This window comes from Blennius ocellaris, assembly GCF_963422515.1.
Source record: "Blennius ocellaris genome assembly, contig: SCAFFOLD_315, whole genome shotgun sequence".
In the NCBI taxonomy this organism is placed as follows: Eukaryota; Metazoa; Chordata; class Actinopteri; order Blenniiformes; family Blenniidae; genus Blennius; species Blennius ocellaris.
In genome coordinates this window covers 6,906-31,680 of record NW_027662300.1, presented here as the reverse complement: position 1 = coordinate 31,680, position 24,775 = coordinate 6,906, and the positions used below count along the sequence as shown (strand labels likewise).

General features: G+C 47.1%; 1 protein-coding gene across 1 annotated transcript; it reads right to left on the bottom strand.

The window, feature by feature from the left end:
* Positions 1–958: 958 nt before the first annotated feature.
* On the bottom strand, positions 959–20,726 carry LOC308147903 (actin nucleation-promoting factor WASL-like). Its single transcript, XM_080521288.1, has 10 exons — positions 20,106–20,726; positions 18,160–18,294; positions 15,207–15,293; positions 14,333–14,429; positions 12,716–12,905; positions 7,386–7,428; positions 6,066–6,219; positions 3,635–4,209; positions 3,457–3,559; positions 959–2,489 (listed from the first exon to the last, which is right to left on the bottom strand). Exons 1-10 carry the CDS (start codon positions 20,208–20,210, stop codon positions 2,428–2,430), a joined length of 1,551 nt encoding a protein of 516 aa, XP_080377414.1. The 5' UTR covers positions 20,211–20,726; the 3' UTR covers positions 959–2,427.
* Positions 20,727–24,775: the final 4,049 nt, after the last annotated feature.

Genomic DNA, 24,775 nt, shown 5'->3' with positions numbered 1-24,775 from the left:
CCCTGAACGCACCGTGTGAACGTCACGACCCTGAACGCACCGTGTGAACGTCACGACCCTGAACGCACCGTGTGAAGGTCACGACCCTGAACGCACCGTGTGAAGGTCACGACCCTGAACGCACCACATGAAGGTCACGACCCCAAACGCACCGTGTGAAGGTCACGACCCTGAACGTCACGACCCTGAACGCACCATGTGAAGGTCACGACCCTGAACGTCACGACCCTGAACGCACCGTGTGAACGTCACGACCCTGAACGCCATGACCCTGAATGCACCGTGTGAACGTCACGACCCTGAATGCACCGTGTGAAGTTCACGACCCTGAACGCACCGCGTGAAGGTCACGACCCTGAACGCACCGTGTGAAGGTCACGACCCTGAACGCACCACGTGAAGCCCACTGCCAGCAGGGTCCTGATCTCTAACAAAGTTGGGCGGCGCCACTGAATAAACAAACGTCTTTCCTTTCTGTTTGTTTACTTGTCAACTTGTCTGTTTCACAAACTTCTTCAAGTCGTCCTCACTACTTCACTGCTTTTCCACCGCTGTAGAGCCACGGGGGGGTGGGGGGGGCTGTAGAGCTATGGGGGGGTGGGGGGGGGGCTGTAGAGACATGGGGGGGTGGGGGGGGCTGTAGAGCCATGGGGGGGGGGGGGCTGTAGAGCTATGGGGGGGTGGGGGGGGCTGTAGAGCCACGGGGGGGTGGGGGGGGCTGTAGAGCTATGGGGGGGTGGGGGGGGGCTGTAGAGACATGGGGGGGGGCTGTAGAGCCATGGGGGGGGGGGGGCTGTAGAGACATGGGGGGGGGGGGGGGGGGGGGCCTGTAGAGCCACGGGGGGGGAACAAAACCACGTCTTCTCTCTGTAAATATTAACATTTATTCATTCAGGTATACAATTCCCCCCCCCCCCCCCCCTCCTCACCCCCCACCCTCCTTCACAGGTTGATGTATCAGAATCTACAGACCCACAGTTACAACGAGCTGGTCAGGACGTCTTGGCGGCGGATTGTGAGCTGCTAGCTAACGAAGGAACGAAGGAACGAAGGAACGAAGGAAGGAAGGAATGAAGGAAGGAACGAAGGAATGAAGGAACGAACGAAGGAAGGAACGAAGGAATGAAGGAACGAAGGAACGAACGACACATTTGGTTTTTTGTTATTTGCTTCCTGGATTAGTTTTCATGATGAAGCTTTTACACTGGCTTTGCATAAAAAATGGATGGAGGGATGAGAGAGATGGAGGAGAGATGTAGGGATGAGAGAGATGGAGGAGAGATGGAGGGATGAGAGAGATGGAGGAGAGATGGAGGGATGAGAGAGATGGAGGAGAGATGGAGGGATGAGAGGGATGAGAGAGATGGAGGAAAGATGGAGGGATGAGAGGGATGAGAGAGATGGAGGAGAGATGGAGGGATGCTTCCTGTAAGAACGACGTCACCAAAACAACCAGAGACGAGAAGAAAAGTCCACAAAGTGATTCAGGCTTCAACTGGAGGGAAAGAGAAGAAAGAGAAGAAAGAGAAGAAAGAGAAGCTCTGGAGAGCAAATCAAAGTGATCAAAGCTGAGGAGGACAAAGAAGGAGAAGCAGGAAGAGAAGTGATAAATGTGTTTTGTCACATTAAAGCCAGAGGATCTTCCTCATCCCCCTTTCTTTTCCTCACGATGGACAGAAGTGAAGAGACGGAGAGGAAACGTCCGCCCAGCGACGAGGACGGCGGGATGAGGGGATGAAGGGATGAGGGGATGAAGAGTGAAGGGATGAGGGGATGAAGGGATGAGGGGATGAGGAGATGGAGGGATGAGGGGATGAAGAGATGAGGGGATGAAGGGATGAGGGGATGAGGGGATGAAGAGTGAAGGGATGAGGGGATGAAGAGATGAAGGGATGAAGGGATGAGGGGATGAAGGGATGAGGGGATGAAGAGTGAAGGGATGAGGGGATGAGGAGATGGAGGGATGAGGGGATGAAGAGATGAGGGGATGAAGGGATGAGGGGATGAAGGGATGAGGGGATGAAGAGATGAAGGGATGAGGGGATGAAGAGATGAAGGGATGAAGGGATGAGGGGATGAAGAGATGAGGGGATGAAGGGATGAGGGGATGAAGAGATGAAGGGATGAAGGGATGAGGGGATGAAGAGATGAGGGGATGAAGGGATGAGGGGATGAAGAGTGAAGGGATGAGGGGATGAAGAGATGAAGGGATGAAGAGTGAAGGGATGAGGGGATGAAGGGATGAAGGGATGAAGAGATGAAGGGATGAGGGGATGAGGGGATGAAGGGATGAGGTATTGCACAGAGTCAGTAGAGTTTAAAAAAACAAAAAAGAAGCAAAAATAAATATACAACAAATTCATACAACATTTACAATTTTAGTCTGGAAGATACTTTTAGTGTCGGGGGGGAGGGGGGGGGGGGGCGTCAGTCCTCCCACTCGTCGTCCTCTTCAAAGTCCTCGTCTTCATCTTCATCCTGGTCTTCGTCTAGAAAGATGAAAAAGAAACTTTGTGAAGGTGTTTCTGGCGTGAGAAGCTCCGCCCCCGGCCGCCATCTTTCTCTTCTACCTATGAAGGCAAAACAATCCCGTTCCCATGGCGACGGGTCTCTTTATCAGAACGATGCTGACGTCACTGTGTATGAGGAGGCGTGGCCTAAAGTGTTGGGCCCATCTGATTGGGTGATTTCTATTGAGCTTTAATCAAACGAGTCTGCAAACGAGTCTGCAAACGAGTCTGCAAACGAGTCTGCAAACAAGTCTGCAAACGAGTCTGCAAACGAGTCTGCAAAGGGTTGAAAGATGCGTCTTAATTAGCTTTTATGTTGATGCAGCGAAAACAAAATAAAAATAAAACTTTAAATTTTTAGTAAAACTTTTAGTTCTCAGTAAAACTTTTAGTTCTCAGTAAAACTTTTAGTTTTTAGTAAAACTTTTAGTTCTCAGTAAAACTTTTAGTTTTTAGTAAAACTTTTAGTTCTCAGTAAAACTTTTAGTTTTTAGTAAAACTTTTAGTTCTCAGTAAAACTTTTAGTTTTTAGTAAAACTTTTAGTTCTCAGTAAAACTTTTAGTTTTTAGTAAAACTTTTAGTTCTCAGTAAAACTTTTAGTTCTCAGTAAAACTTTTAGTTTTTAGTAAAACTTTTAGTTCTCAGTAAAACTTTTAGTTTTTAGTAAAACTTTTAGTTCTCAGTAAAACTTTTAGTTTTTAGTAAAACTTTTAGTTTTTAGTAAAACTTTTAGTTCTCAGTTACACTTTCAGTTTTTAGTAAAACTTTTAGTTTTTAGTAAAACTTTTAGTTCTCAGTAAAACTTTTAGTTTTTAGTAAAACTTTTAGTTTTTAGTAAAACTTTTAGTTCTCAGTAAAACTTTTAGTTTTTAGTAAAACTTTTAGTTCTCAGTTACACTTTTAGTTCTCAGAAAAAGTACTTGTCAGTAAAAGTACTCCAGTCACCTGAGGAGTGGATGGCTTTGCTCCTCTTCTGCATGACCTCCATCAGGGCGCCAACGATGCTGGAGGGTGGAGCTGGAGGGTGGGGTTCTGGGAGGTCTGCCACCTGGGGGGGAGAGAGAGGTCAGCCTGGCGCCGGGCGAGTGACGGAGGAGGTGACGGAGGCGGCGTAGCGTCTCACGGTCTTGAGCTGGACCCCCTGGCGGATCTGGTCCAGCAGGGCGTCCCGGCCGGGGCCGGAGGGCGGAGCCCGCTGGTTCTGCTCCACCTTCTTCAGCTGGGCTCCTCCTCGGATCTGCTCCAGCAGCGCCCACTTCCCCCCGGGGGGCGACTCCGCCCCCCCTCCCCCGCCGTCCACCTCGGGGGGAGGGAGGGGTGGGGGCGGGGGAGGGGGGGGCGGCGGCGCGCTGCTCACGGGCGACTGGTGCTGGGTCGGCGGGGGAGGGGGAGGGGGCGGGGCTTGGGGTGCAGAGGCGAAGGATGGAGGAGGAAGGGGGGGCTGGTGGTGGTGGTGATGTGGAGGAGGGGGGGTCTGGTGGAGACTCCCCCTGGTGGGGGGAGGGGGGGGGGCGCCCAGAGTTCCCGGTCTGGAAGGAGGCGGCGGCGGGGCGGAGGCCGGAGCTCGGGACGGAGGGGGGGGGGGAGGGGCGCCCCGGCCCCCCCTGGACGGAGGAGGAGGGGGGTGAGGGGGGCCCGTGTTGTGGGGGGGTGGAGGAGGGGGTGGGGGGCCTCCGCGGGAAGGGGGGGGAGGTGGAGCTACGAGGGGGGGGCGAGAGAGAAACGTTAAAATATTAGGGAGGAAACGGTCGTCATGGAAACGGTGGAAACATTTTGCACTTTATTGTGAAAGATCAAAGATCAGGAAGTCACTGGATCGACTCCTCCACCCTCAGCTCCATCACTCCTCCACCCCTCCATCACTCCTCCACCCTGAACTCCATCACCACCCCTCCATCACTCCTCCACCCTCAACTCCATCACTCCTCCACCCTGAACTCCATCACCACCCCTCCATCACTCCTCCACCCTGAACTCCATCACCACCCCTCCATCACTCCTCCACCCTGAACTCCATCACCACCCCTCCATCACTCCTCCACCCTGAACTCCATCACCACCCCTCCATCACTCCTCCACCCTGAACTCCATCACTCCTCCACCCTGAACTCCATCACCACCCCTCCATCACTCCTCCACCCTGAACTCCATCACTACCCCTCCATCACTCCTCCACCCTGAACTCCATCACCACTCCTCCATCACTCCTCCACCCTGAACTCCATCACCACCCCTCCATCACTCCTCCACCCTGAACTCCATCACCACTCCTCCACTCCTACATCACTCCTCCACCCTGAACTCCATCACTACCCCTCCATCACTCCTCCACCCCTCCATCACTCCTCCGCCCTGAACTGTACCACCACCCTCCATCACTCTAACCCTAAGTATGTAAAGTGTGTGTAAAGTGTGTATAAAGTGTGTAAAGTGTGTATAAAGTGTGCATAGTGTGTATAGTGTGTGTATATAGTGTGCATAGTGTGTATAGTGTGTGTATATAGTGTGTATTAAGTGTGTATACAGTGTGTATACAGTGTGTATAAAGTGTCTATATAGTGTATATAGTGTCTATATAGTGTCTATATAGTGTATATAGAGTGCATAAAGTGTCTATATAGTGTATATAGAGTGTATATAGTGTCTATAGAATGTATATAGAGTGTATAAAGTGTCTATAGAGTGTATATAGAGTGTATAAAGTGTCTATAGAGTGTATATAGAGTGTATAAAGTGTCTATATAGTCTATATAGAGTGTATAAAGTGTCTATAGAGTGTATATAGAGTGTATAAAGTGTCTATAGAGTGTATATAGAGTGTATAAAGTGTCTATAGAGTGTATATAGAGTGTATAAAGTGTCTATAGAGTGTATATAGAGTGTATAAAGTGTCTATAGAGTGTATATAGAGTGTATAAAGTGTCTATATAGTGTATATAGAGTGTATATAGTGTCTATATAGTCTATATAGAGTGTATAAAGTGTCTATAGAGTGTATATAGAGTGTATAAAGTGTCTATAGAGTGTATATAGAGTGTATAAAGTGTCTATAGAGTGTATATAGAGTGTATAAAGTGTCTATAGAGTGTATATAGAGTGTATAAAGTGTCTATAGAGTGTATATAGAGTGTATAAAGTGTCTATAGAGTGTATATAGAGTGTATAAAGTGTCTATAGAGTGTATATAGAGTGTATAAAGTGTCTATAGAGTGTATATAGAGTGTATAAAGTGTCTATAGAGTGAATATAGAGTGTATAAAGTGTCTATAGAGTGTATATAGAGTGTATAAAGTGTCTATAGAGTGTATATAGAGTGTATAAAGTGTCTATAGAGTGTATATAGAGTGTATAAAGTGTCTATAGAGTGTATATAGAGTGTATAAAGTGTCTATAGAGTGTATATAGAGTGTATAAAGTGTCTATAGAGTGAATATAGAGTGTATAAAGTGTCTATAGAGTGTATATAGAGTGTATAAAGTGTCTATAGAGTGTATATAGAGTGTATAAAGTGTCTATAGAGTGTATATAGAGTGTATATAGAGTGTGCTCCTCACCCTGCCTCCGCAGCTCGTTCTTCACCGCCTCCACGCCGCCCTTCTTCTCGATGAAATCGTAGATGACCTTGGACGTCTCGCGGTCCTTCAGCTGAGCCTCGGAGATGCCGCACATGTCGAACAAGTTCTTCAGCTCAGGGTCCAGGTTGTTCAGCTGGGGGTCAGAGGTCACAGTGAGGGCCAGAGGTCACAGCGGGGGTCAGAGGCTACAGTGGGGTCAGAGATTACAGTGGGGGTCAGAGGTCACAGTGGGGGTCAGGGGTCACAGTGAGAGTCAAAGGTCACAGCGGGGGTCAGGGGTCACAGCGGGGGTCAGGGGTCACAGTGAGGGTCAGAGGTCACAGTGAGAGTCAAAAGTCAAAGCGGGGTTGAGGGGTCACAGTGGGGGTCAGGGGTCACATCAGGGGTTACAGCGGGGGTCAGAGGTCATAGTGGGGGTCAGGGGTCACAGCGGGGGTCAGGGGTCACAGTGAGGGTCAGGGGTCACAGTGAGGTGATTGTTTTCATGCTTTTATATTAATTGGTAGCGATTAACGGCTAACCGCTAACATGACTTGTATAAATGTCCCTGGTGAATTCTATAACCTATAAAACATGTGATTAAGGAACATTTCATGTTAAACCTCCAGCTGTGTTGCTCTGAGGCTCAATGTTTGGAGACGATCGACCAGCAGTTGTTATTTGTATTTTTCATCTGAGCAAAGTACTGCTACGCTATGCTACGCTATGAATGGTGTCCAGCCCTTGGTTTCTAGGAGACGTGACGACTCCTCTGACGACTCCTCTGACGACTCCTCTGACGACTCCTCTGACGACTGCTCTGACGACTCCTCTGACGACTCCTCTGACGACTCCTCTGACGACTCCTCTGACGACTCCTCTGACGACTCCTCTGACGACTCCTCTGACGACTCCTCTGACGACTGCTCTGACGACTCCTCTGACGACTCCTCTGACGACTCCTCTGACGACTGCTCTGACGACTGCTCTGACGACTGCTCTGACGACTGCTCTGACGACTCCTCTGACGACTCCTCTGACGACTCCTCTGACGACTCCTCTGACGACTCCTCTGACGACTCCTCTGACGACTCCTCTGACGACTCCTCTGACGACTCCTCTACAGTCCACAGGAGCTCGTGCAGTGAAGTCAGCGGTTTACAGTGTGGGTTCAGATGTTTGTGAATATAAAGCAACAAGAGCCTCTTGTGTGATTTCATCATCAGACCCACACACTGCTCACCACTGTGCTCCTGTGTGTGTGTGTGTGTGTGTGTGTGTGTGTGTGTGTGTGTGTGTGTGTGTACATGGCGTACTCACATCAAAACCTGTGTTTGGATCCCAGCCCACGTGACCGATGTGCCTGTGGAGAACAAATGAGATCATACATGTTCCTCATGTTAATGTTCTGTAGTGTGTGTGTGTGTGTGTGTGTGTGTGTGTGTGTGTGTGTGTGTGTGTGTGTGTGTGTGTGTGTGTGTGTGTGTGTGTGAAATAGTGAGCCCACAGTGTGACAGAGCAGCCATTGAGCTCAGATGCTAACGTAACGTGTTTACTGCTCTGGACCTCTGCAGTGAAGATGAAGATGATGAAGATGAAGATGAAGATGAAGATGAAGATGAGGGGAGATTCAGTCTCTATTAAAGCTCCTGCAGACTTTTACCAATAATCTGTCTTACTATTACTAAACCAGTAATCAGATTAGTTACTTGTCCAAGTCACCGAGTTACTGTTGTAGAGTTACTGTTGTAGAGTTACTGTTGTAGAGTTACTACTGTAGAGTTACTGTTGTAGAGTTACTGTTGTAGAGTTACTGTTGTAGAGTTACTGTTGTAGAGTTACTGTTGTAGAGTTACTACTGTAGAGTTACTGTTGTAGAGTTACTACTGTAGAGTTACTGTTGTAGAGTTACTGTTGTAGAGTTACTGTTGTAGAGTTACTGTTGTAGAGTTACTGTTGTAGAGTTACTGTTGTAGAGTTACTACTGTAGAGTCACTGTTGTAGAGTTACTGTTGTAGAGTTACTACTGTAGAGTTACTGTTGTAGAGTTACTGTTGTAGAGTTACTGTTGTAGAGTTACTACTGTAGAGTTACTGTTGTAGAGTTACTACTGTAGAGTTACTGTTGTAGAGTTACTGTTGTAGAGTTACTGTTGTAGAGTTACTGTTGTAGAGTTACTGTTGTAGAGTTACTGTTGTAGAGTTACTACTGTAGAGTCACTGTTGTAGAGTTACTGTTGTAGAGTTACTACTGTAGAGTTACTGTTGTAGAGTTACTACTGTAGAGTTACTGTTGTAGAGTTACTGTTGTAGAGTTACTGTTGTAGAGTTACTGTTGTAGAGTTACTGTTGTAGAGTCACTGTTGTAGAGTTACTGTTGTAGAGTCACTGTTGTAGAGTTACTACTGTAGAGTTACTACTGTAGAGTTACTACTGTAGAGTTACTACTGTAGAGTTACTACTGTAGAGTTACTGTTGTAGAGTCACTGTTGTAGAGTTACTGTTGTAGAGTCACTGTTGTAGAGTTACTACTGTAGAGTTACTACTGTAGAGTTACTACTGTAGAGTTACTACTGTAGAGTTACTACTGTAGAGTTACTACTGTAGAGTTACTGTTGTAGAGTTACTGTTGTAGAGTTACTGTTGTAGAGTCACTGTTGTAGAGTCACTGTTGTAGAGTTACTACTGTAGAGTTACTACTGTAGAGTTACTACTGTAGAGTTACTGTTGTAGAGTTACTGTTGTAGAGTTACTACTGTAGAGTTACTACTGTAGAGTTACTGTTGTAGAGTTACTGTTGTAGAGTTACTGTTGTAGAGTTACTGTTGTAGAGTTACTACTGTAGAGTTACTGTTGTAGAGTTACTGTTGTAGAGTTACTGTTGTAGAGTCACTGTTGTAGAGTCACTGTTGTAGAGTTACTGTTGTAGAGTTACTACTGTAGAGTTACTACTGTAGAGTTACTACTGTAGAGTTACTACTGTAGAGTTACTGTTGTAGAGTTACTACTGTAGAGTTACTACTGTAGAGTCACTGTTGTAGAGTTACTACTGTAGAGTTACTACTGTAGAGTTACTGTTGTAGAGTTACTACTGTATAGTCACTGTTGTAGAGTTACTACTGTAGAGTTACTACTGTAGAGTTACTACTGTAGAGTCACTGTTGTAGAGTTACTACTGTAGAGTTACTACTGTAGAGTTACTACTGTAGAGTTACTACTGTAGAGTCACTGTTGTAGAGTTACTACTGTAGAGTCACTGTTGTAGAGTTACTACTGTATAGTCACTGTTGTAGAGTTACTACTGTAGAGTTACTACTGTAGAGTTACTACTGTAGAGTCACTGTTGTAGAGTTACTACTGTAGAGTTACTACTGGAGAGTTACTACTGTAGAGTTACTGTTGTAGAGTTACTACTGTAGAGTTACTACTGTAGAGTTACTGTTGTAGAGTTACTGTTGTAGAGTTACTACTGTAGAGTTACTGTTGTAGAGTTACTGTTGTAGAGTTACTACTGTAGAGTTACTACTGTAGAGTTACTGTTGTAGAGTTACTACTGTAGAGTTACTGTTGTAGAGTTACTACTGTAGAGTTACTACTGTAGAGTTACTACTGTAGAGTTACTACTGTAGAGTCACTGTTGTAGAGTTACTGTTGTAGAGTTACTACTGGAGAGTTACTGTTGTAGAGTTACTACTGTAGAGTCACTGTTGTAGAGTTACTACTGTAGAGTTACTACTGTAGAGTCACTGTTGTAGAGTTACTGTTGTAGAGTTACTACTGGAGAGTTACTACTGTAGAGTTACTGTTGTAGAGTTACTACTGTAGAGTTACTACTGTAGAGTTACTGCTGTAGAGTTACTGCTGTAGAGTTACTGTTGTAGAGTTACTACTGGAGAGTTACTACTGTAGAGTCACTGTTGTAGAGTTACTACTGTAGAGTTACTACTGTAGAGTTACTGTTGTAGAGTTACTACTGTAGAGTTACTACTGTAGAGTTACTGTTGTAGAGTTACTACTGTAGAGTCACTGTTGTAGAGTTACTGTTGTAGAGTTACTACTGTAGAGTTACTACTGTAGAGTTACTGTTGTAGAGTTACTACTGTAGAGTTACTACTGTAGAGTTACTGTTGTAGAGTTACTACTGTAGAGTTACTACTGGAGAGTTACTGTTGTAGAGTTACTGTTGTAGAGTTACTACTGTAGAGTTACTACTGTAGAGTCACTGTTGTAGAGTTACTACTGTAGAGTTACTACTGTAGAGTTACTGTTGTAGAGTTACTACTGTATAGTCACTGTTGTAGAGTTACTACTGTAGAGTTACTACTGTAGAGTTACTACTGTAGAGTCACTGTTGTAGAGTTACTACTGTAGAGTCACTGTTGTAGAGTTACTACTGTAGAGTTACTACTGTAGAGTTACTACTGTAGAGTTACTACTGTAGAGTTACTACTGTAGAGTCACTGTTGTAGAGTTACTACTGTAGAGTTACTACTGGAGAGTTACTACTGTAGAGTTACTACTGTAGAGTTACTGTTGTAGAGTTACTACTGTAGAGTTACTGTTGTAGAGTTACTACTGTAGAGTTACTACTGTAGAGTTACTACTGTAGAGTTACTACTGTAGAGTTACTACTGTAGAGTCACTGTTGTAGAGTTACTACTGTAGAGTTACTACTGTAGAGTTACTACTGTAGAGTCACTGTTGTAGAGTTACTACTGTAGAGTTACTACTGGAGAGTTACTACTGTAGAGTTACTACTGTAGAGTTACTGTTGTAGAGTTACTACTGTAGAGTTACTGTTGTAGAGTTACTACTGTAGAGTTACTACTGTAGAGTTACTACTGTAGAGTTACTACTGTAGAGTTACTACTGTAGAGTCACTGTTGTAGAGTTACTACTGTAGAGTCACTGTTGTAGAGTTACTACTGTAGAGTCACTGTTGTAGAGTTACTACTGTAGAGTCACTGTTGTAGAGTTACTACTGTAGAGTTACTACTGTAGAGTTACTGTTGTAGAGTTACTACTGTAGAGTTACTACTGTAGAGTTACTGTTGTAGAGTTACTACTGTAGAGTCACTGTTGTAGAGTTACTGTTGTAGAGTTACTACTGTAGAGTTACTACTGTAGAGTTACTGTTGTAGAGTTACTACTGTAGAGTTACTACTGGAGAGTTACTGTTGTAGAGTTACTACTGTAGAGTTACTACTGTAGAGTTACTACTGTAGAGTTACTGTTGTAGAGTTACTACTGTAGAGTTACTACTGTAGAGTTACTACTGTAGAGTCACTGTTGTAGAGTTACTACTGTAGAGTTACTACTGTAGAGTTACTACTGTAGAGTTACTGTTGTAGAGTTACTACTGTAGAGTTACTACTGTAGAGTTACTGTTGTAGAGTTACTACTGTAGAGTTACTGTTGTAGAGTTACTACTGTAGAGTTACTACTGTAGAGTTACTGTTGTAGAGTTACTACTGTAGAGTCACTGTTGTAGAGTTACTGTTGTAGAGTTACTACTGTAGAGTTACTACTGTAGAGTTACTGTTGTAGAGTTACTACTGTAGAGTTACTACTGGAGAGTTACTACTGTAGAGTTACTACTGTAGAGTCACTGTTGTAGAGTTACTACTGTAGAGTTACTACTGTAGAGTTACTGTTGTAGAGTTACTGTTGTAGAGTTACTACTGTAGAGTTACTGTTGTAGAGTTACTACTGTAGAGTTACTGTTGTAGAGTTACTACTGTAGAGTTACTACTGTAGAGTTACTGTTGTAGAGTTACTACTGTAGAGTCACTGTTGTAGAGTTACTACTGTAGAGTTACTACTGTAGAGTTACTACTGTAGAGTTACTGTTGTAGAGTTACTACTGTAGAGTTACTACTGTAGAGCTACTGTTGTAGAGTTACTACTGTAGAGTTACTACTGTAGAGTTACTACTGTAGAGTTACTACTGGAGAGTTACTACTGTAGAGTTACTACTGTAGAGTTACTACTGTAGAGTTACTGTTGTAGAGTTACTGTTGTAGAGTTACTACTGTAGAGTTACTACTGTAGAGTTACTGTTGTAGAGTTACTACTGTAGAGTTACTGTTGTAGAGTTACTACTGTAGAGTTACTGTTGTAGAGTTACTACTGTAGAGTTACTGTTGTAGAGTTACTGTTGTAGAGTTACTACTGTAGAGTTACTACTGTAGAGTTACTACTGTAGAGTTACTGTTGTAGAGTTACTACTGTAGAGTTACTGTTGTAGAGTTACTACTGTAGAGTTACTGTTGTAGAGTTACTACTGTAGAGTTACTGTTGTAGAGTTACTACTGTAGAGTTACTACTGTAGAGTTACTACTGTAGAGTTACTGTTGTAGAGTTACTTGTCTGCAAAGCTGCTTTATTAATAAACAGAACCGGCCGCTCCTGCGTTCTCCCTCCTACCATGTGGAGGGGCGGGGCCTAAGAGGTCAGGGGTCACTCACTAGGTGATGTGGAGGGGCAGGGCCTAAGAGGTCAGGGGTCACTCACTAGGTGATGTGGAGGGGCGGGGCCTAAGAGGTCAGGGGTCACTCACTGGGCAATGTGGAGGGGCGGGGCCTAAGAGGTCGGGGGTCACTCACTGGGCGATGTGGAGGGGCGGGGCCTAAGAGGTCAGGGGTCACTCACTGGAAGTTGCTGGGCGTGCCGATGTCGGCCTTGGTCAGCCTCTTCTTCTTCTTGGCCTTGTGGCGCTGCAGGCCGCCAGGCAGCAGCTGCTGGAGCGACGCCCCCTGGTGGCCCTGCTGGCAGTGGTGGAAGCGCGAGTTGTTGATCTCCGGGTTCTTGATGTCCACCGTGGCCATGTGCAGGGCCGGACCTGCACCGGGGGGGACAGCTGTCATTTCCCACAATGCACCTGGAGGACTCCTCATGTACTCTGAGTACATCATGTACTCTGAGTACGAACACAACAAAGACACTTCAAGAGGAAATTCCAAGGTTATTATATTGGTTCAGTTATGTGTTTTTAGGTAGGTTTCTTCCATAACCTTTGGTTGTACTGTGCATTATCATGTGCATTATCATGTGCATTATCATGTGTATTATTATACTGTGATATGAAGGATAAAACTGCGTTGAACATAGAATAAAATAAAACAAAGCTCCTCAGTTCAACCTGCAGTTTGTTAAATCCTTCACACCAAAGTTTACAGACGAACCTTCAGGAGTTTGTGACGCTGAGACAAACCGGGGATGTCCCGCCAAAATAAAATACCAGTTAGTGAGTGTTTAGAGGAGCGGCTGCTGGACGGTGTTTGACCCCAGAAGGAGGCCAAGGCGCTCTGGAGACGGTGAAGCAATGAACTGTGGGGAATTCTAGAAACGTTGGTCGTTCGGCAGCGGGAACAATAAATAACTGACATTTTCTTGTGAAAGGGCCGGAACAATAAATAACTGACATTTTATTGTGAAAGGGCCGGGGGCTCGTCTGGTTCACAGACCTTTAGTTTGGATCCTTGAATTCCTGATAATGCCTGGAAACCACAGTGACCTGAGAGGAGCACTAATCCACTGCTCATACCCCCCCCCCCCCCCCCCCCCCCCCCCCTCACCACCCCCCCCCCACACCCCCCACCACCCCCCAGTTATCTGCCCCCCCCCTCATGTTAACAGCCAAGATCCATTAAATAACAAAAGCAGGACAAAGTGTGACTGTGGACTAGTGCAGTGAAACATGTTTCTCTCTCATCACTAACTAGTTGTGAAAAACACTGTAGTTGATAAGTTAGCAGAGTCGTATGGGTTTCAGCCTGAACGAGAACCAGACGGAGGATTACTGGTTACTGATTACTGATTACTGGTTACTGATTACCACACAGAGCAGCTGGCGTCCATATGGGGGGGGGGGGGGGGTAGGAGGAGCAGGAGGAGGAGGAGGAAGAGCAGGAGGAAGAGCAGGAGGAGGAGCAGCAGGAGGAGGAGGAAGAGCAGGAGGAGGAGCAGCAGGAGGAGGAGGAAGAGCAGGAGGAAGAGCAGGAGGAGGAGCAGCAGGAGGAGGAGGAAGAGCAGGAGGAAGAGCAGGAGGAGGAGCAGCAGGAGGAGGAGGAAGAGCAGGAGGAAGAGCAGGAGGAGGAGGGAGGAGGAGGAACAGGAGGAGGAGCAGGAGGAGCAGGAGGAAGAGCAGGAGGAGCAGCAGCAGGAGTAGGAGCAGCAGGAGGAAGAGCAGGAGGAGGAGCAGGAGGGAGGAGGAGCAGGAGAAGGGAGGAGGAGAAGGAGGAGCAGCAGGAGGAGGAGGAGGCTCACCAGTCTTGCGTAGCCGCCGGTTCAGCAGGTCGTTCACGGCGGCTCTGAATCGTTTGGCTTCTTCTTCGCTGGCGAAGTTCAGACCAACCTGGCAACCCTGAGGAGGAAGAGCCAGTCGGTACTACTGCCCGTACTCACGTGGTACTACTGCCAGTACTCACGTGGTACTACTGCCAGTACTCACGTGGTACTACTGCCAGTACTCACGTGGTACTACTGCCAGTAGTGACGTGGTACTGCTGCCAGTACTCACGTGGTACTACTGCCAGTAGTGACGTGGTACTGCTGCCAGTACTCACGTGGTACTGCTGCCAGTACTCACGTGGTACTACTGCCAGTACTCACGTGGTACTGCTGCCAGTACTTACGTGGTACTGCTGCCAGTACTGACGTGGTACTACTGCCAGTACTGACGTGGTACTGCTGCCAGTACTCACGTGGTACTGCTGCCAGTACTGACGTGGTACTACTGCCAGTACTGACGTGGTACTACTGCCAGTACTCACGTGGTACTGCTGCCAGTACTCACGTGGTACTACTGCCCGTACTCACGTGGTACTGCTGCCAGTACTGACGTGGTACTACTGCCAGTACTCACGTGGTACTGCTGCCAGTACTGACGTGGTACTACTGCCAGTACTCACGTGGTACTGCTGCCAGTACTCACGTGGTACTACTGCCCGTACTCACGTGGTACTGCTGCCAGTACTCACGTGGTACTACTGCCAGTACTCACGTGGTACTGCTGCCAGTACTCACGTGGTACTGCTGCCAGTACTCACGTGGTACTACTGCCCGTACTCACGTGGTACTGCTGCCAGTACTCACGTGGTACTACTGCCAGTACTCACGTGGTACTACTGCCCGTACTTACGTCTCCGGTGAAGGTGATGAAGTACGGTCTGGAGCTGCTGATCAGGAAGTTGTGGTACAGCTCCTGTTCAAACATGGTCTTCCCTTCCTGCAAAACACCAGAGGTCAAAGGTCAAGGTCTGCTGGTGACTGAGCATCAACACCAGGACACCCCAGAGGTCAAAGGTCAAGGTCTGCTGGTGACTGATCATCTACACCAGAGGTCAAAGGTCAAGGTCTGCTGGTGACTGATCATCTACACCAGAGGTCAAAGGTCAAAGGTCTGCTGGTGACTGATCATCTACACCAGAGGTCAAAGGTCTGCTGGTGACTGATCATCTACACCAGAGGTCAAAGGTCAAAGGTCTGCTGGTGACTGATCATCAACACCAGAGGTCAAAGGTCTGCTGGTGACTGATCATCAACACCAGGCGCTTTCTGCAGTTTTCTGAACTGAGGAACCGATGACGCTGCTTCAGGTCTTGTAGGAACTTCTGAGGGTCTGTGGACGGTGGGCAGCGTTCCTGGTCTGTGGACCACACCAGGAACCTGGTCCACCTGAACCTGAGGTTCCTGGTCTGTGGACCACACCAGGAACCTGGTCTACTGCAAGAACTCAGTTCTAAAGTGTCTGGTTGTGAAGTTAATGAAACAGTTCTGTTATGAACAGACCTGGCAACCCCTGAAAGCTAATGAAACTGTGCCAGACCTGGCAACCTCCAGAAGCTAATGAAACTGTGTCAGACCTGGCAACCTCCAGAAGATAATGAAACTGTGTCAGACCTGGCAACCTCCAGAAGATAATGAAACTGTGTCAGACCTGGCAACCTCCAGAAGATAATGAAACTGTGTCAGACCTGGCAACCTCCAGAAGATAATGAAACTGTGTCAGACCTGGCAACCTCCAGAAGATAATGAAACTGTGTCAGACCTGGCAACCTCCAGAAGATAATGAAACTGTGTCAGACCTGGCAACCTCCAGAAGATAATGAAGCTGTGTCAGACCTGGCAACCTCCAGAAGATAATGAAGCTGTGTCAGACCTGGCAACCTCCAGAAGATAATGAAACTGTGTCAGACCTGGCAACCTCCAGAAGATAATGAAACTGTGTCAGACCTGGCAACCTCCAGAAGATAATGAAACTGTGTCAGACCTGGCAACCTTCAGAAGATAATGAAACTGTCAGACCTGGCAACCTCCAGAAGATAATGAAACTGTGTCAGACCTGGCAACCTCCAGAAGGTAATGAAACTGTGTCAGACCTGGCAACCTCCAGAAGGTAATGAAACTGTGTCAGACCTGGCAACCTCCAGAAGGTAATGAAACTGTGTCAGACCTGGCAACCTCCAGAAGATAATGAAACTGTGTCAGACCTGGCAACCTCCAGAAGATAATGAAGCTGTGTCAGACCTGGCAACCTCCAGAAGATAATGAAACTGTGTCAGACCTGGCAACCTCCAGAAGATAATGAAGCTGTGTCAGACCTGGCAACCTCCAGAAGATAATGAAACTGTGTCAGACCTGGCAAACTCCAGAAGATAATGAAACTGTGTCAGACCTGGCAACCTCCAGAAGATAATGAAGCTGTGTCAGACCTGGCAACCTCCAGAAGATAATGAAGCTGTGTCAGACCTGGCAACCCCTGAACGCTAATGAAACTGTGCCAGACCTGGCAACCTCCAGAAGATAATGAAACTGTGTCAGACCTGGCAACCTCCAGAAGATAATGAAACTGTGTCAGACCTGGCAACCTCCAGAAGATAATGAAACTGTCAGACCTGGCAACCTCCAGAAGATAATGAAACTGTGTCAGACCTGGCAACCTCCAGAAGGTAATGAAACTGTCAGACCTGGCAACCTCCAGAAGGTAATGAAACTGTGTCAGACCTGGCAACCTCCAGAAGATAATGAAACTGTGTCAGACCTGGCAACCTCCAGAAGATAATGAAACTGTGTCAGACCTGGCAACCTCCAGAAGATAATGAAGCTGTGTCAGACCTGGCAACCTCCAGAAGATAATGAAACTGTGTCAGACCTGGCAACCTCCAGAAGATAATGAAGCTGTGTCAGACCTGGCAACCTCCAGAAGATAATGAAACTGTGTCAGACCTGGCAACCTCCAGAAGATAATGAAACTGTGTCAGACCTGGCAACCTCCAGAAGGTAATGAAACTGTCAGACCTGGCAACCTCCAGAAGATAATGAAGCTGTGTCAGACCTGGCAACCTCCAGAAGATAATGAAGCTGTGTCAGACCTGGCAACCTCCAGAAGATAATGAAACTGTGTCAGACCTGGCAACCTCCAGAAGATAATGAAGCTGTGTCAGACCTGGCAACCTCCAGAAGATAATGAAACTGTGTCAGACCTGGCAACCTCCAGAAGATAATGAAACTGTGTCAGACCTGGCAACCTCCAGAAGATAATGAAACTGTCAGACCTGGCAACCTCCAGAAGATAATGAACTGTCAGACCTGGCAACCTCCAGAAGATAATGAAACTGTGTCAGACCTGGCAACCTCCAGAAGGTAATGAAACTGTGTCAGACCTGGCAACCTCCAGAAGATAATGAAACTGTGTCAGACCTGGCAACCTCCAGAAGATAATGAAACTGTGTCAGACCTGGCAACCTCCAGAAGATAATGAAACTGTGTCAGACCTGGCAACCTCCAGAAGATAATGAAACTGTGTCAGACCTGGCAACCTCCAGAAGATAATGAAACTGTGTCAGACCTGGCAACCTCCAGAAGATAATGAAACTGTGAGACCTGGCAACCTCCAGAAGATAATGAAACTGTCAGACCTGGCAACCTCCAGAAGATAATGAAACTGTGAGACCTGGCAACCTCCAGAAGGTAATGAAACTGTGAGACCTGGCAACCTCCAGAAGAAAATGAAACTGTCAGACCTGGCAACCCCTACATCATGGCTCTGGCAGAGTGCAGGTCATGTTGTGCGCGGCGGCGCGGCGCCTCACCTTGATGTCGAACACTCTGATGAAGTAGGACCTGAGCGGACTGTCCTTCACCAGGACGGCCACGCCGCAGCACCTCTTCACCCAGCTGCTGCTCCGGTCCGACCCGTACACCTGGACCACGGCCGAGCACAGCGCCTGCAGGACGGGGGGGGGGGGGGGGGACGGGGACACCATCAGGACTGGAAGACCACAACACAACGTTCTTCAAAGTTCCACTGCGATCAGGAAGCTGGAGCCGCGTTCTGGTTCTGCTGCCTGACGGAGGTTCTGGAGTCTCACCAGGGAGTTCAACCTGCCACACGAGGCTCTGCAGCCCCCCTGAAGAGTCCAGACCAACTAGTCCAGACCAACTAGTCCAGACCAACTAGTCAACCCTGAAGAGTCCAGACCAACTAGTCCAGACCAACTAGTCAACCCTGAAGAGTCCAGACCAACTAGTCCAGACCAACTAGTCCAGACCAACTAGTCAACCCTGAAGAGTCCAGACCAACTAGTCCAGACCAACTAGTCCAGACCAACTAGTCAACCCTGAAGAGTCCAGACCAACTAGTCCAGACCAACTAGTCCAGACCAACTAGTCAACCCTGAAGAGTCCAGACCAACTAGTCCAGACCAACTAGTCCAGACCAACTAGTCAACCCTGAAGAGTCCAGACCAACTAGTCCAGACCAACTAGTCCAGACCAACTAGTCAACCCTGTAGAGTCCAGACCAACTAGTCCAGACCAACTAGTCCAGACCAACTAGTCAACCCTGAAGAGTCCAGACCAACTGGTTCTAATGAAGAGCAGCGTGAGGACGGACAGAAGACAGACAGAGGACGGAGAGAAGACGGACAGAAGACGGAGAGAAGACGGACAGAGGACGGAGAGAAGACAGAGAGAAGACGGAGAGAAGACGGATAGAGGACGGACAGAAGACGGAGAGAAGACAGACAGAGGACGGACAGAAGACAGACAGAAGACGGAGAGAAGACAGACAGAGGACGGACAGAAGACAGACAGAAGACGGAGAGAAGACGGACAGAGGACGGACAGAAGACGGAGAGAAGACAGACAGAGGACGGACAGAAGACAGACAGAAGACGGACAGAGGACGGAGAGAAGACGAACAGAAGACGGACAGAGGACGGACAGAGGACGGAGAGAAGACGGACAGAGGACGGAGAGAAGACAGACAGAAGACGGACAGAGGACGGAGAGAAGACAGACAGAGGACGGAGAGAAGACAGACAGAAGACGGACAGAGGACGGACAGAAGACGGACAGAGGACGGAGAGAAGACGGACAGAGGACGGAGAGAAGACGGACAGAGGACGGAGAGAAGACAGACAGAGGACGGAGAGAAGACAGACAGAAGACAGACAGAGGACGGAGAGAAGACAGACAGAAGACGGAGAGAAGACAGACAGAAGACGGACAGAGGACGGAGAGAAGACGGACAGAGGACATGAGAACCAACAGATCCGGAGACTCCAGAACTTCCTCAGCCTGTAAATGTGACTTTAAAGGACCACGATGTCCTGATCCTCTGCTGGACGGGACCGTCAGGTGGAGGTGGGCGGGGTCTGAGGCTGGACGGGACCTGCAGGTGGCAGTGGGCGGGGCCTGAGGCTGGACGGGACCGTCAGGCGGAGGTGGGCGGGGCCTGAGGCTGGACGGGACCTGCAGGTGGAGGTGGGCGGGGCCTGAGGCTGGACGGGACCGTCAGGTGGAGGTGGGCGGGGCCTGAGGCTGGACAGGACCGTCAGGTGGAGGTGGGCGGGGTCTGAGGCTGGACGGGACCTGCAGGTGGCAGTGGGCGGGGCCTGAGGCTGGACGGGACCTGCAGGTGGAGGTGGGCGGGGCCTGAGGCTGGACGGGACCGTCAGGTGGCAGTGGGCGGGGCCTGAGGCTGGACGGGACCGTCAGGTGGAGGTGAGACAGGAGCCTCAGGTGAACCCCTTACCGAACACTTCCGGCCCAGGTACCCGAACAGGCAGTCGTTCTCCTGGGGGGTCAGCAGGAGGGAGCCCACGTTCCCGGACCTGCGCGGCGGCCCGTGGCTGTTCATGCTCCGGATGGACGCGACTCTCTCCCGGGGAAGGCTGAGGGGGGACCGGGGCTCAGACACAGTCCTTGCGGGCTCCGGCCGCCGTGGCCCGGATCATCTCCGCCCGGGAGGGGGGTCTGCCGGGCGGCCCCGGGTCCACACGAAGCCCCGGGTCCTCCTGTCCCTCCTGTCCCTCCTGTCCCTCCTGTCCCTCCTGTCCCTGCTCGGTGGGTCACGGCCGACACGCTGCAGGTCCGCAGGGCAGAGGAGGCTGCAGCTTCATGAGGAACCTCCTCCAGCGGAGACGCGAACATCCAACATGGCGGCGGAGGAACGTTCCACCTCCGGGCCGGGCGGGGGGCGCCGCTCCCCGCCGCGGGGGAAGTCGACTGCGGCGAGCTGACGGCGGGACCCTCGGGCCGAACGAGCGGACGAATCGGGAGGTTTAAAGTTCCTCTAGGGGAAAATCCCGCTGGAGGAGGTTTTGTGTTCACAACGAGCCACGACGGGCTCGAGAGCGGAATGGTTCGACCCGCTGGAGGCAGGAGCGCAGCTCTGCGGAGGAAGGGGCGGTGACGTCATGACGTAGTAGACTGCGGGGAGGTGCCACGTGCTGGTCGTAAATAAAGAAATAAATAAACAAACGGCAGCGTTGGATTCCGAGGCAGGTTGTCCCGGAGGGGGGGGGGGGGGGGGGGGGGGGTGCTGGAAGATTCATATTAATATTAACACATGATTGGAGAAGAATGAACACATGATTGAAGAAGAATGAACACATGATTGAAGAAGAATTAATACATGATTGAAGAAGAATGAACACATGATTGAAGAAGAATTAATACATGATTGAAGAAGAATGAACACATGATTGAAGAAGAATTAATACATGATTGAAGAAGAATGAACACATGATTGAAGAAGAATGAACACATGATTGAAGAAGAATGAACACATGATTGAAGAATGAACACATGATTGAAGAAGAATTAATACATGATTGAAGAAGAATGAACATATGATTGAAGAAGAATGAACACATGATTGAAGAAGAATGAACACATGATTGAAGAATGAACACATGATTGAAGAAGAATGAACACATGATTGAAGAATGAACACATGATTGAAGAAGAATTAATACATGATTGAAGAAGAATGAACATATGATTGAAGAAGAATGAACACATGATTGAAGAATGAACACATGATTGAAGAAGAATGAACACATGATTGAAGAAGAATGAACATATGATTGAAGAAGAATGAACACATGATTGAAGAAGAATGAACACATGATTGAAGAATGAACACATGATTGAAGAAGAATGAACACATGATTGAAGAATGAACACATGATTGAAGAAGAATTAATACATGATTGAAGAAGAATGAACATATGATTGAAGAAGAATGAACACATGATTGAAGAATGAACACATGATTGAAGAAGAATTAATACATGATTGAAGAAGAATGAACACATGATTGAAGAAGAATGAACACATGATTGAAGAAGAATGAACACATGATTGAAGAATGAACACATGATTGAAGAAGAATTAATACATGATTGAAGAAGAATTAACACATGATTGAAGAATGAACACATGATTGAAGAAGAATGAACACATGATTGAAGAATGAACACATGATTGAAGAAGAATGAACACATGATTGAAGAAGAATGAACACATGATTGAAGAAGAATTAATACATGATTGAAGAAGAATGAACACATGATTGAAGAAGAATTAATACATGATTGAAGAAGAATTAATACATGATTGGAGAAGAATGAACACATGATTGAAGAAGAATGAACACATGATTGAAGAACAATGAACACATGATTGAAGAAGAATGAACACATGATTGAAGAAGAATGAACACATGATTGAAGAACAATGAACACATGATTGAAGAAGAATGAACACATGATTGAAGAACAATGAACACATGATTGAAGAAGAATGAACACATGATTGAAGAAGAATGAACACATGATTGAAGAATGAACACATGATTGAAGAAGAATTAATACATGATTGAAGAAGAATGAACACATGATTGAAGAAGAATGAACACATGATTGAAGAACAATGAACACATGATTGAAGAAGAATGAACACATGATTGAAGAACAATGAACACATGATTGAAGAAGAATGAACACATGATTGAAGAAGAATGAACACATGATTGAAGAATGAACACATGATTGAAGAAGAATTAATACATGATTGAAGAAGAATGAACACATGATTGAAGAAGAATGAACACATGATTGAAGAAGAATGAACACATGATTGAAGAAGAATGAACACATGATTGAAGAGGCTTTGACCTCCTCATTCCAGTTCAGTGCATTAAAGATGAATTGGTGACAAATGGCTTGTTTGTGTGAATGTGAGTGCGGTAGTGTCGTGTACTCTGTGTATTCCTGTACTGTGTATTGTACACAGTACGACAATAAGACACAGCAGGAAGAGCTAACCGTAGCAACAATCCTGATTAAATGTAAAATAGTAAATGTGTTTGAGGGTGTTGGGTTCTTCACACAACTTGTGTCATTCATGCTTTGGATTCCCCAGAGGAAGTCACTCAACTGGTAACTAGTAACTAGTAACTAGTAACTCAGCGTGTTTGGGGGTTTTGGTCACTGACGGATGAGCCGGAGGGAAACCAGGGCCGTTTAGTTTCTCTTCCAGCTCAGATCTTTTGTAAAGTGTGTTTGCAGGAGCCAGAAGAAGAACAGGATGTTTGACTTCCAGCACTTGAAGACGATTTCCAGACCGTCGGTGGAACAAGAGGATTATCTGCAATTAGCCTCCCTGAACCGACGGGAGCAGATGGAGCCGCTGCTGGAGTCCAGGAGGGTCCGGGTCCAGGGTCAGGGTCCGGGTTTAACACTAATCTGCAGGCCAGCTGGCAGAGCAGTGCCTCCAGCGGCCTGCAGTAGCACTGCGTCTCCTCAGGGGGGCGCCAGAGGGAAAGAACAAGGGGACGTTCCATCGTCCAACACTCGTCCAGCGTCACGATCCTTTGATCTGTAACAAAGAGTTTGTACAAAGGGTTACTGGTTGATGTGTATTTTACAAAGAACTGGACAAATACATTGTGTGTCTGTCCCCATGTGTCTGTCTCGGTCCCTCTGTCCCTGTCCCTGTGTGTCTGTCTCTGTCCCCATGTGTCTGTCCCTGTGTGTCTGTCTCCGTCCCCATGTGTCTGTCCCTGTGTGTCTGTCCCTGTGTGTCTGTCTCTGTCCCCATGTGTCTGTCTCTCTGTGTCTGTCTCCGTCCCCATGTGTCTGTCTCTCTGTGTCTGTCTCTGTCCCCATGTGTCTGTCCCTGTGTGTCTGTGTCCGTCCCCATGTGTCTGCCCCTGTGTGTCTGTCTCCGTCCCCATGTGTCTGTCCCTGTGTGTCTGTCTCTGTCCCATGTGTCTGTCCCTGTGTGTCTGTCTCCGTCCCCATGTGTCTGTCCCTGTGTGTCTGTCTCTGTCCCATGTGTCTGTCCCTGTGTGTCTGTCTCCGTCCCCATGTGTCTGTCCCTGTGTGTCTGTCTCCATCCCCATGTGTCTGTCTCTCTGTGTCTGTCTCCGTCCCCATGTGTATGTCTCTCTGTGTCTGTCTCTGTCCCCATGTGTCTGTCCCTGTGTGTCTGTCTCCGTCCCCATGTGTCTGTCCCTGTGTGTCTCACCTGGTGCTTCCAACCAACCAATGTCCTCGTCCCTCTGTGAGCTCCATCATGTTCATCCTCACCTATTGAACTCCTGTCCCTCTGTTGTCTGTCGGGTCGTCTCGTGTCCTCATGTCACCCGTCTCGTTGTGTCACACTGCTTGTTGCTACACGCTGCATTCTAATGCAATACTACATTATGGACTAGGAAATACTACATTATGGACTAGGAAATACTACATTATGGACTAGGAGATACTACATTATGGACTAGGAAATACTACATTATGGACAAGGCAATACTACGTTATGGACTAGGAAATACTACATTATGGACAAGGCAATACTACATTATGGACTAGGAAATACTACATTATGGACTAGGAAATAGGAAATACTACATTATGGACTAGGAAATACTACATTATGGACTAGGAAATACTACATTATGGACAAGGCAATACTACATTATGGACTAGGAAATACTACATTATGGACTAGGAAATACTACATTATGGACTAGGCAATACTACATTATGGACTAGGAAATACTACATTATGGACTAGGAAATACTACATTATGGACTAGGCAATACTACATTATGGACTAGGAAATACTACATTATGGACAAGGCAATACTACATTATGGACTAGGAAATACTACATTATGGACTAGGAAATACTACATTATGGACTAGGCAATACTACATTATGGACTAGGCAATACTACATTATGGACTAGGCAATACTACATTATGGACTAGGAAATAGGAAATACTACATTATGGACTAGGAAATACTACATTATGGACTAGGAAATACTACATTATGGACTAGGAAATACTACATTATGGACTAGGCAATACTACATTATGGACTAGGAAATACTACATTATGGACTAGGAAAT

Bases quoted from the DNA above. Each gene is read 5' to 3' on its own strand.
- LOC308147903 (XM_080521288.1), bottom strand. From the start codon at position 20,210: ATGAACAGCCACGGGCCGCCGCGCAGGTCCGGGAACGTGGGCTCCCTC. The intron at 4,210-6,065 runs GTGAGGAGCACA...CCCCCCTCGTAG, and splicing joins GAACGAGCTGCGGAGGCAGG to CTCCACCTCCCCCCCCTTCC. The intron at 3,560-3,634 runs GTGAGACGCTAC...TCTCCCCCCCAG, and splicing joins AGGGGGTCCAGCTCAAGACC to GTGGCAGACCTCCCAGAACC.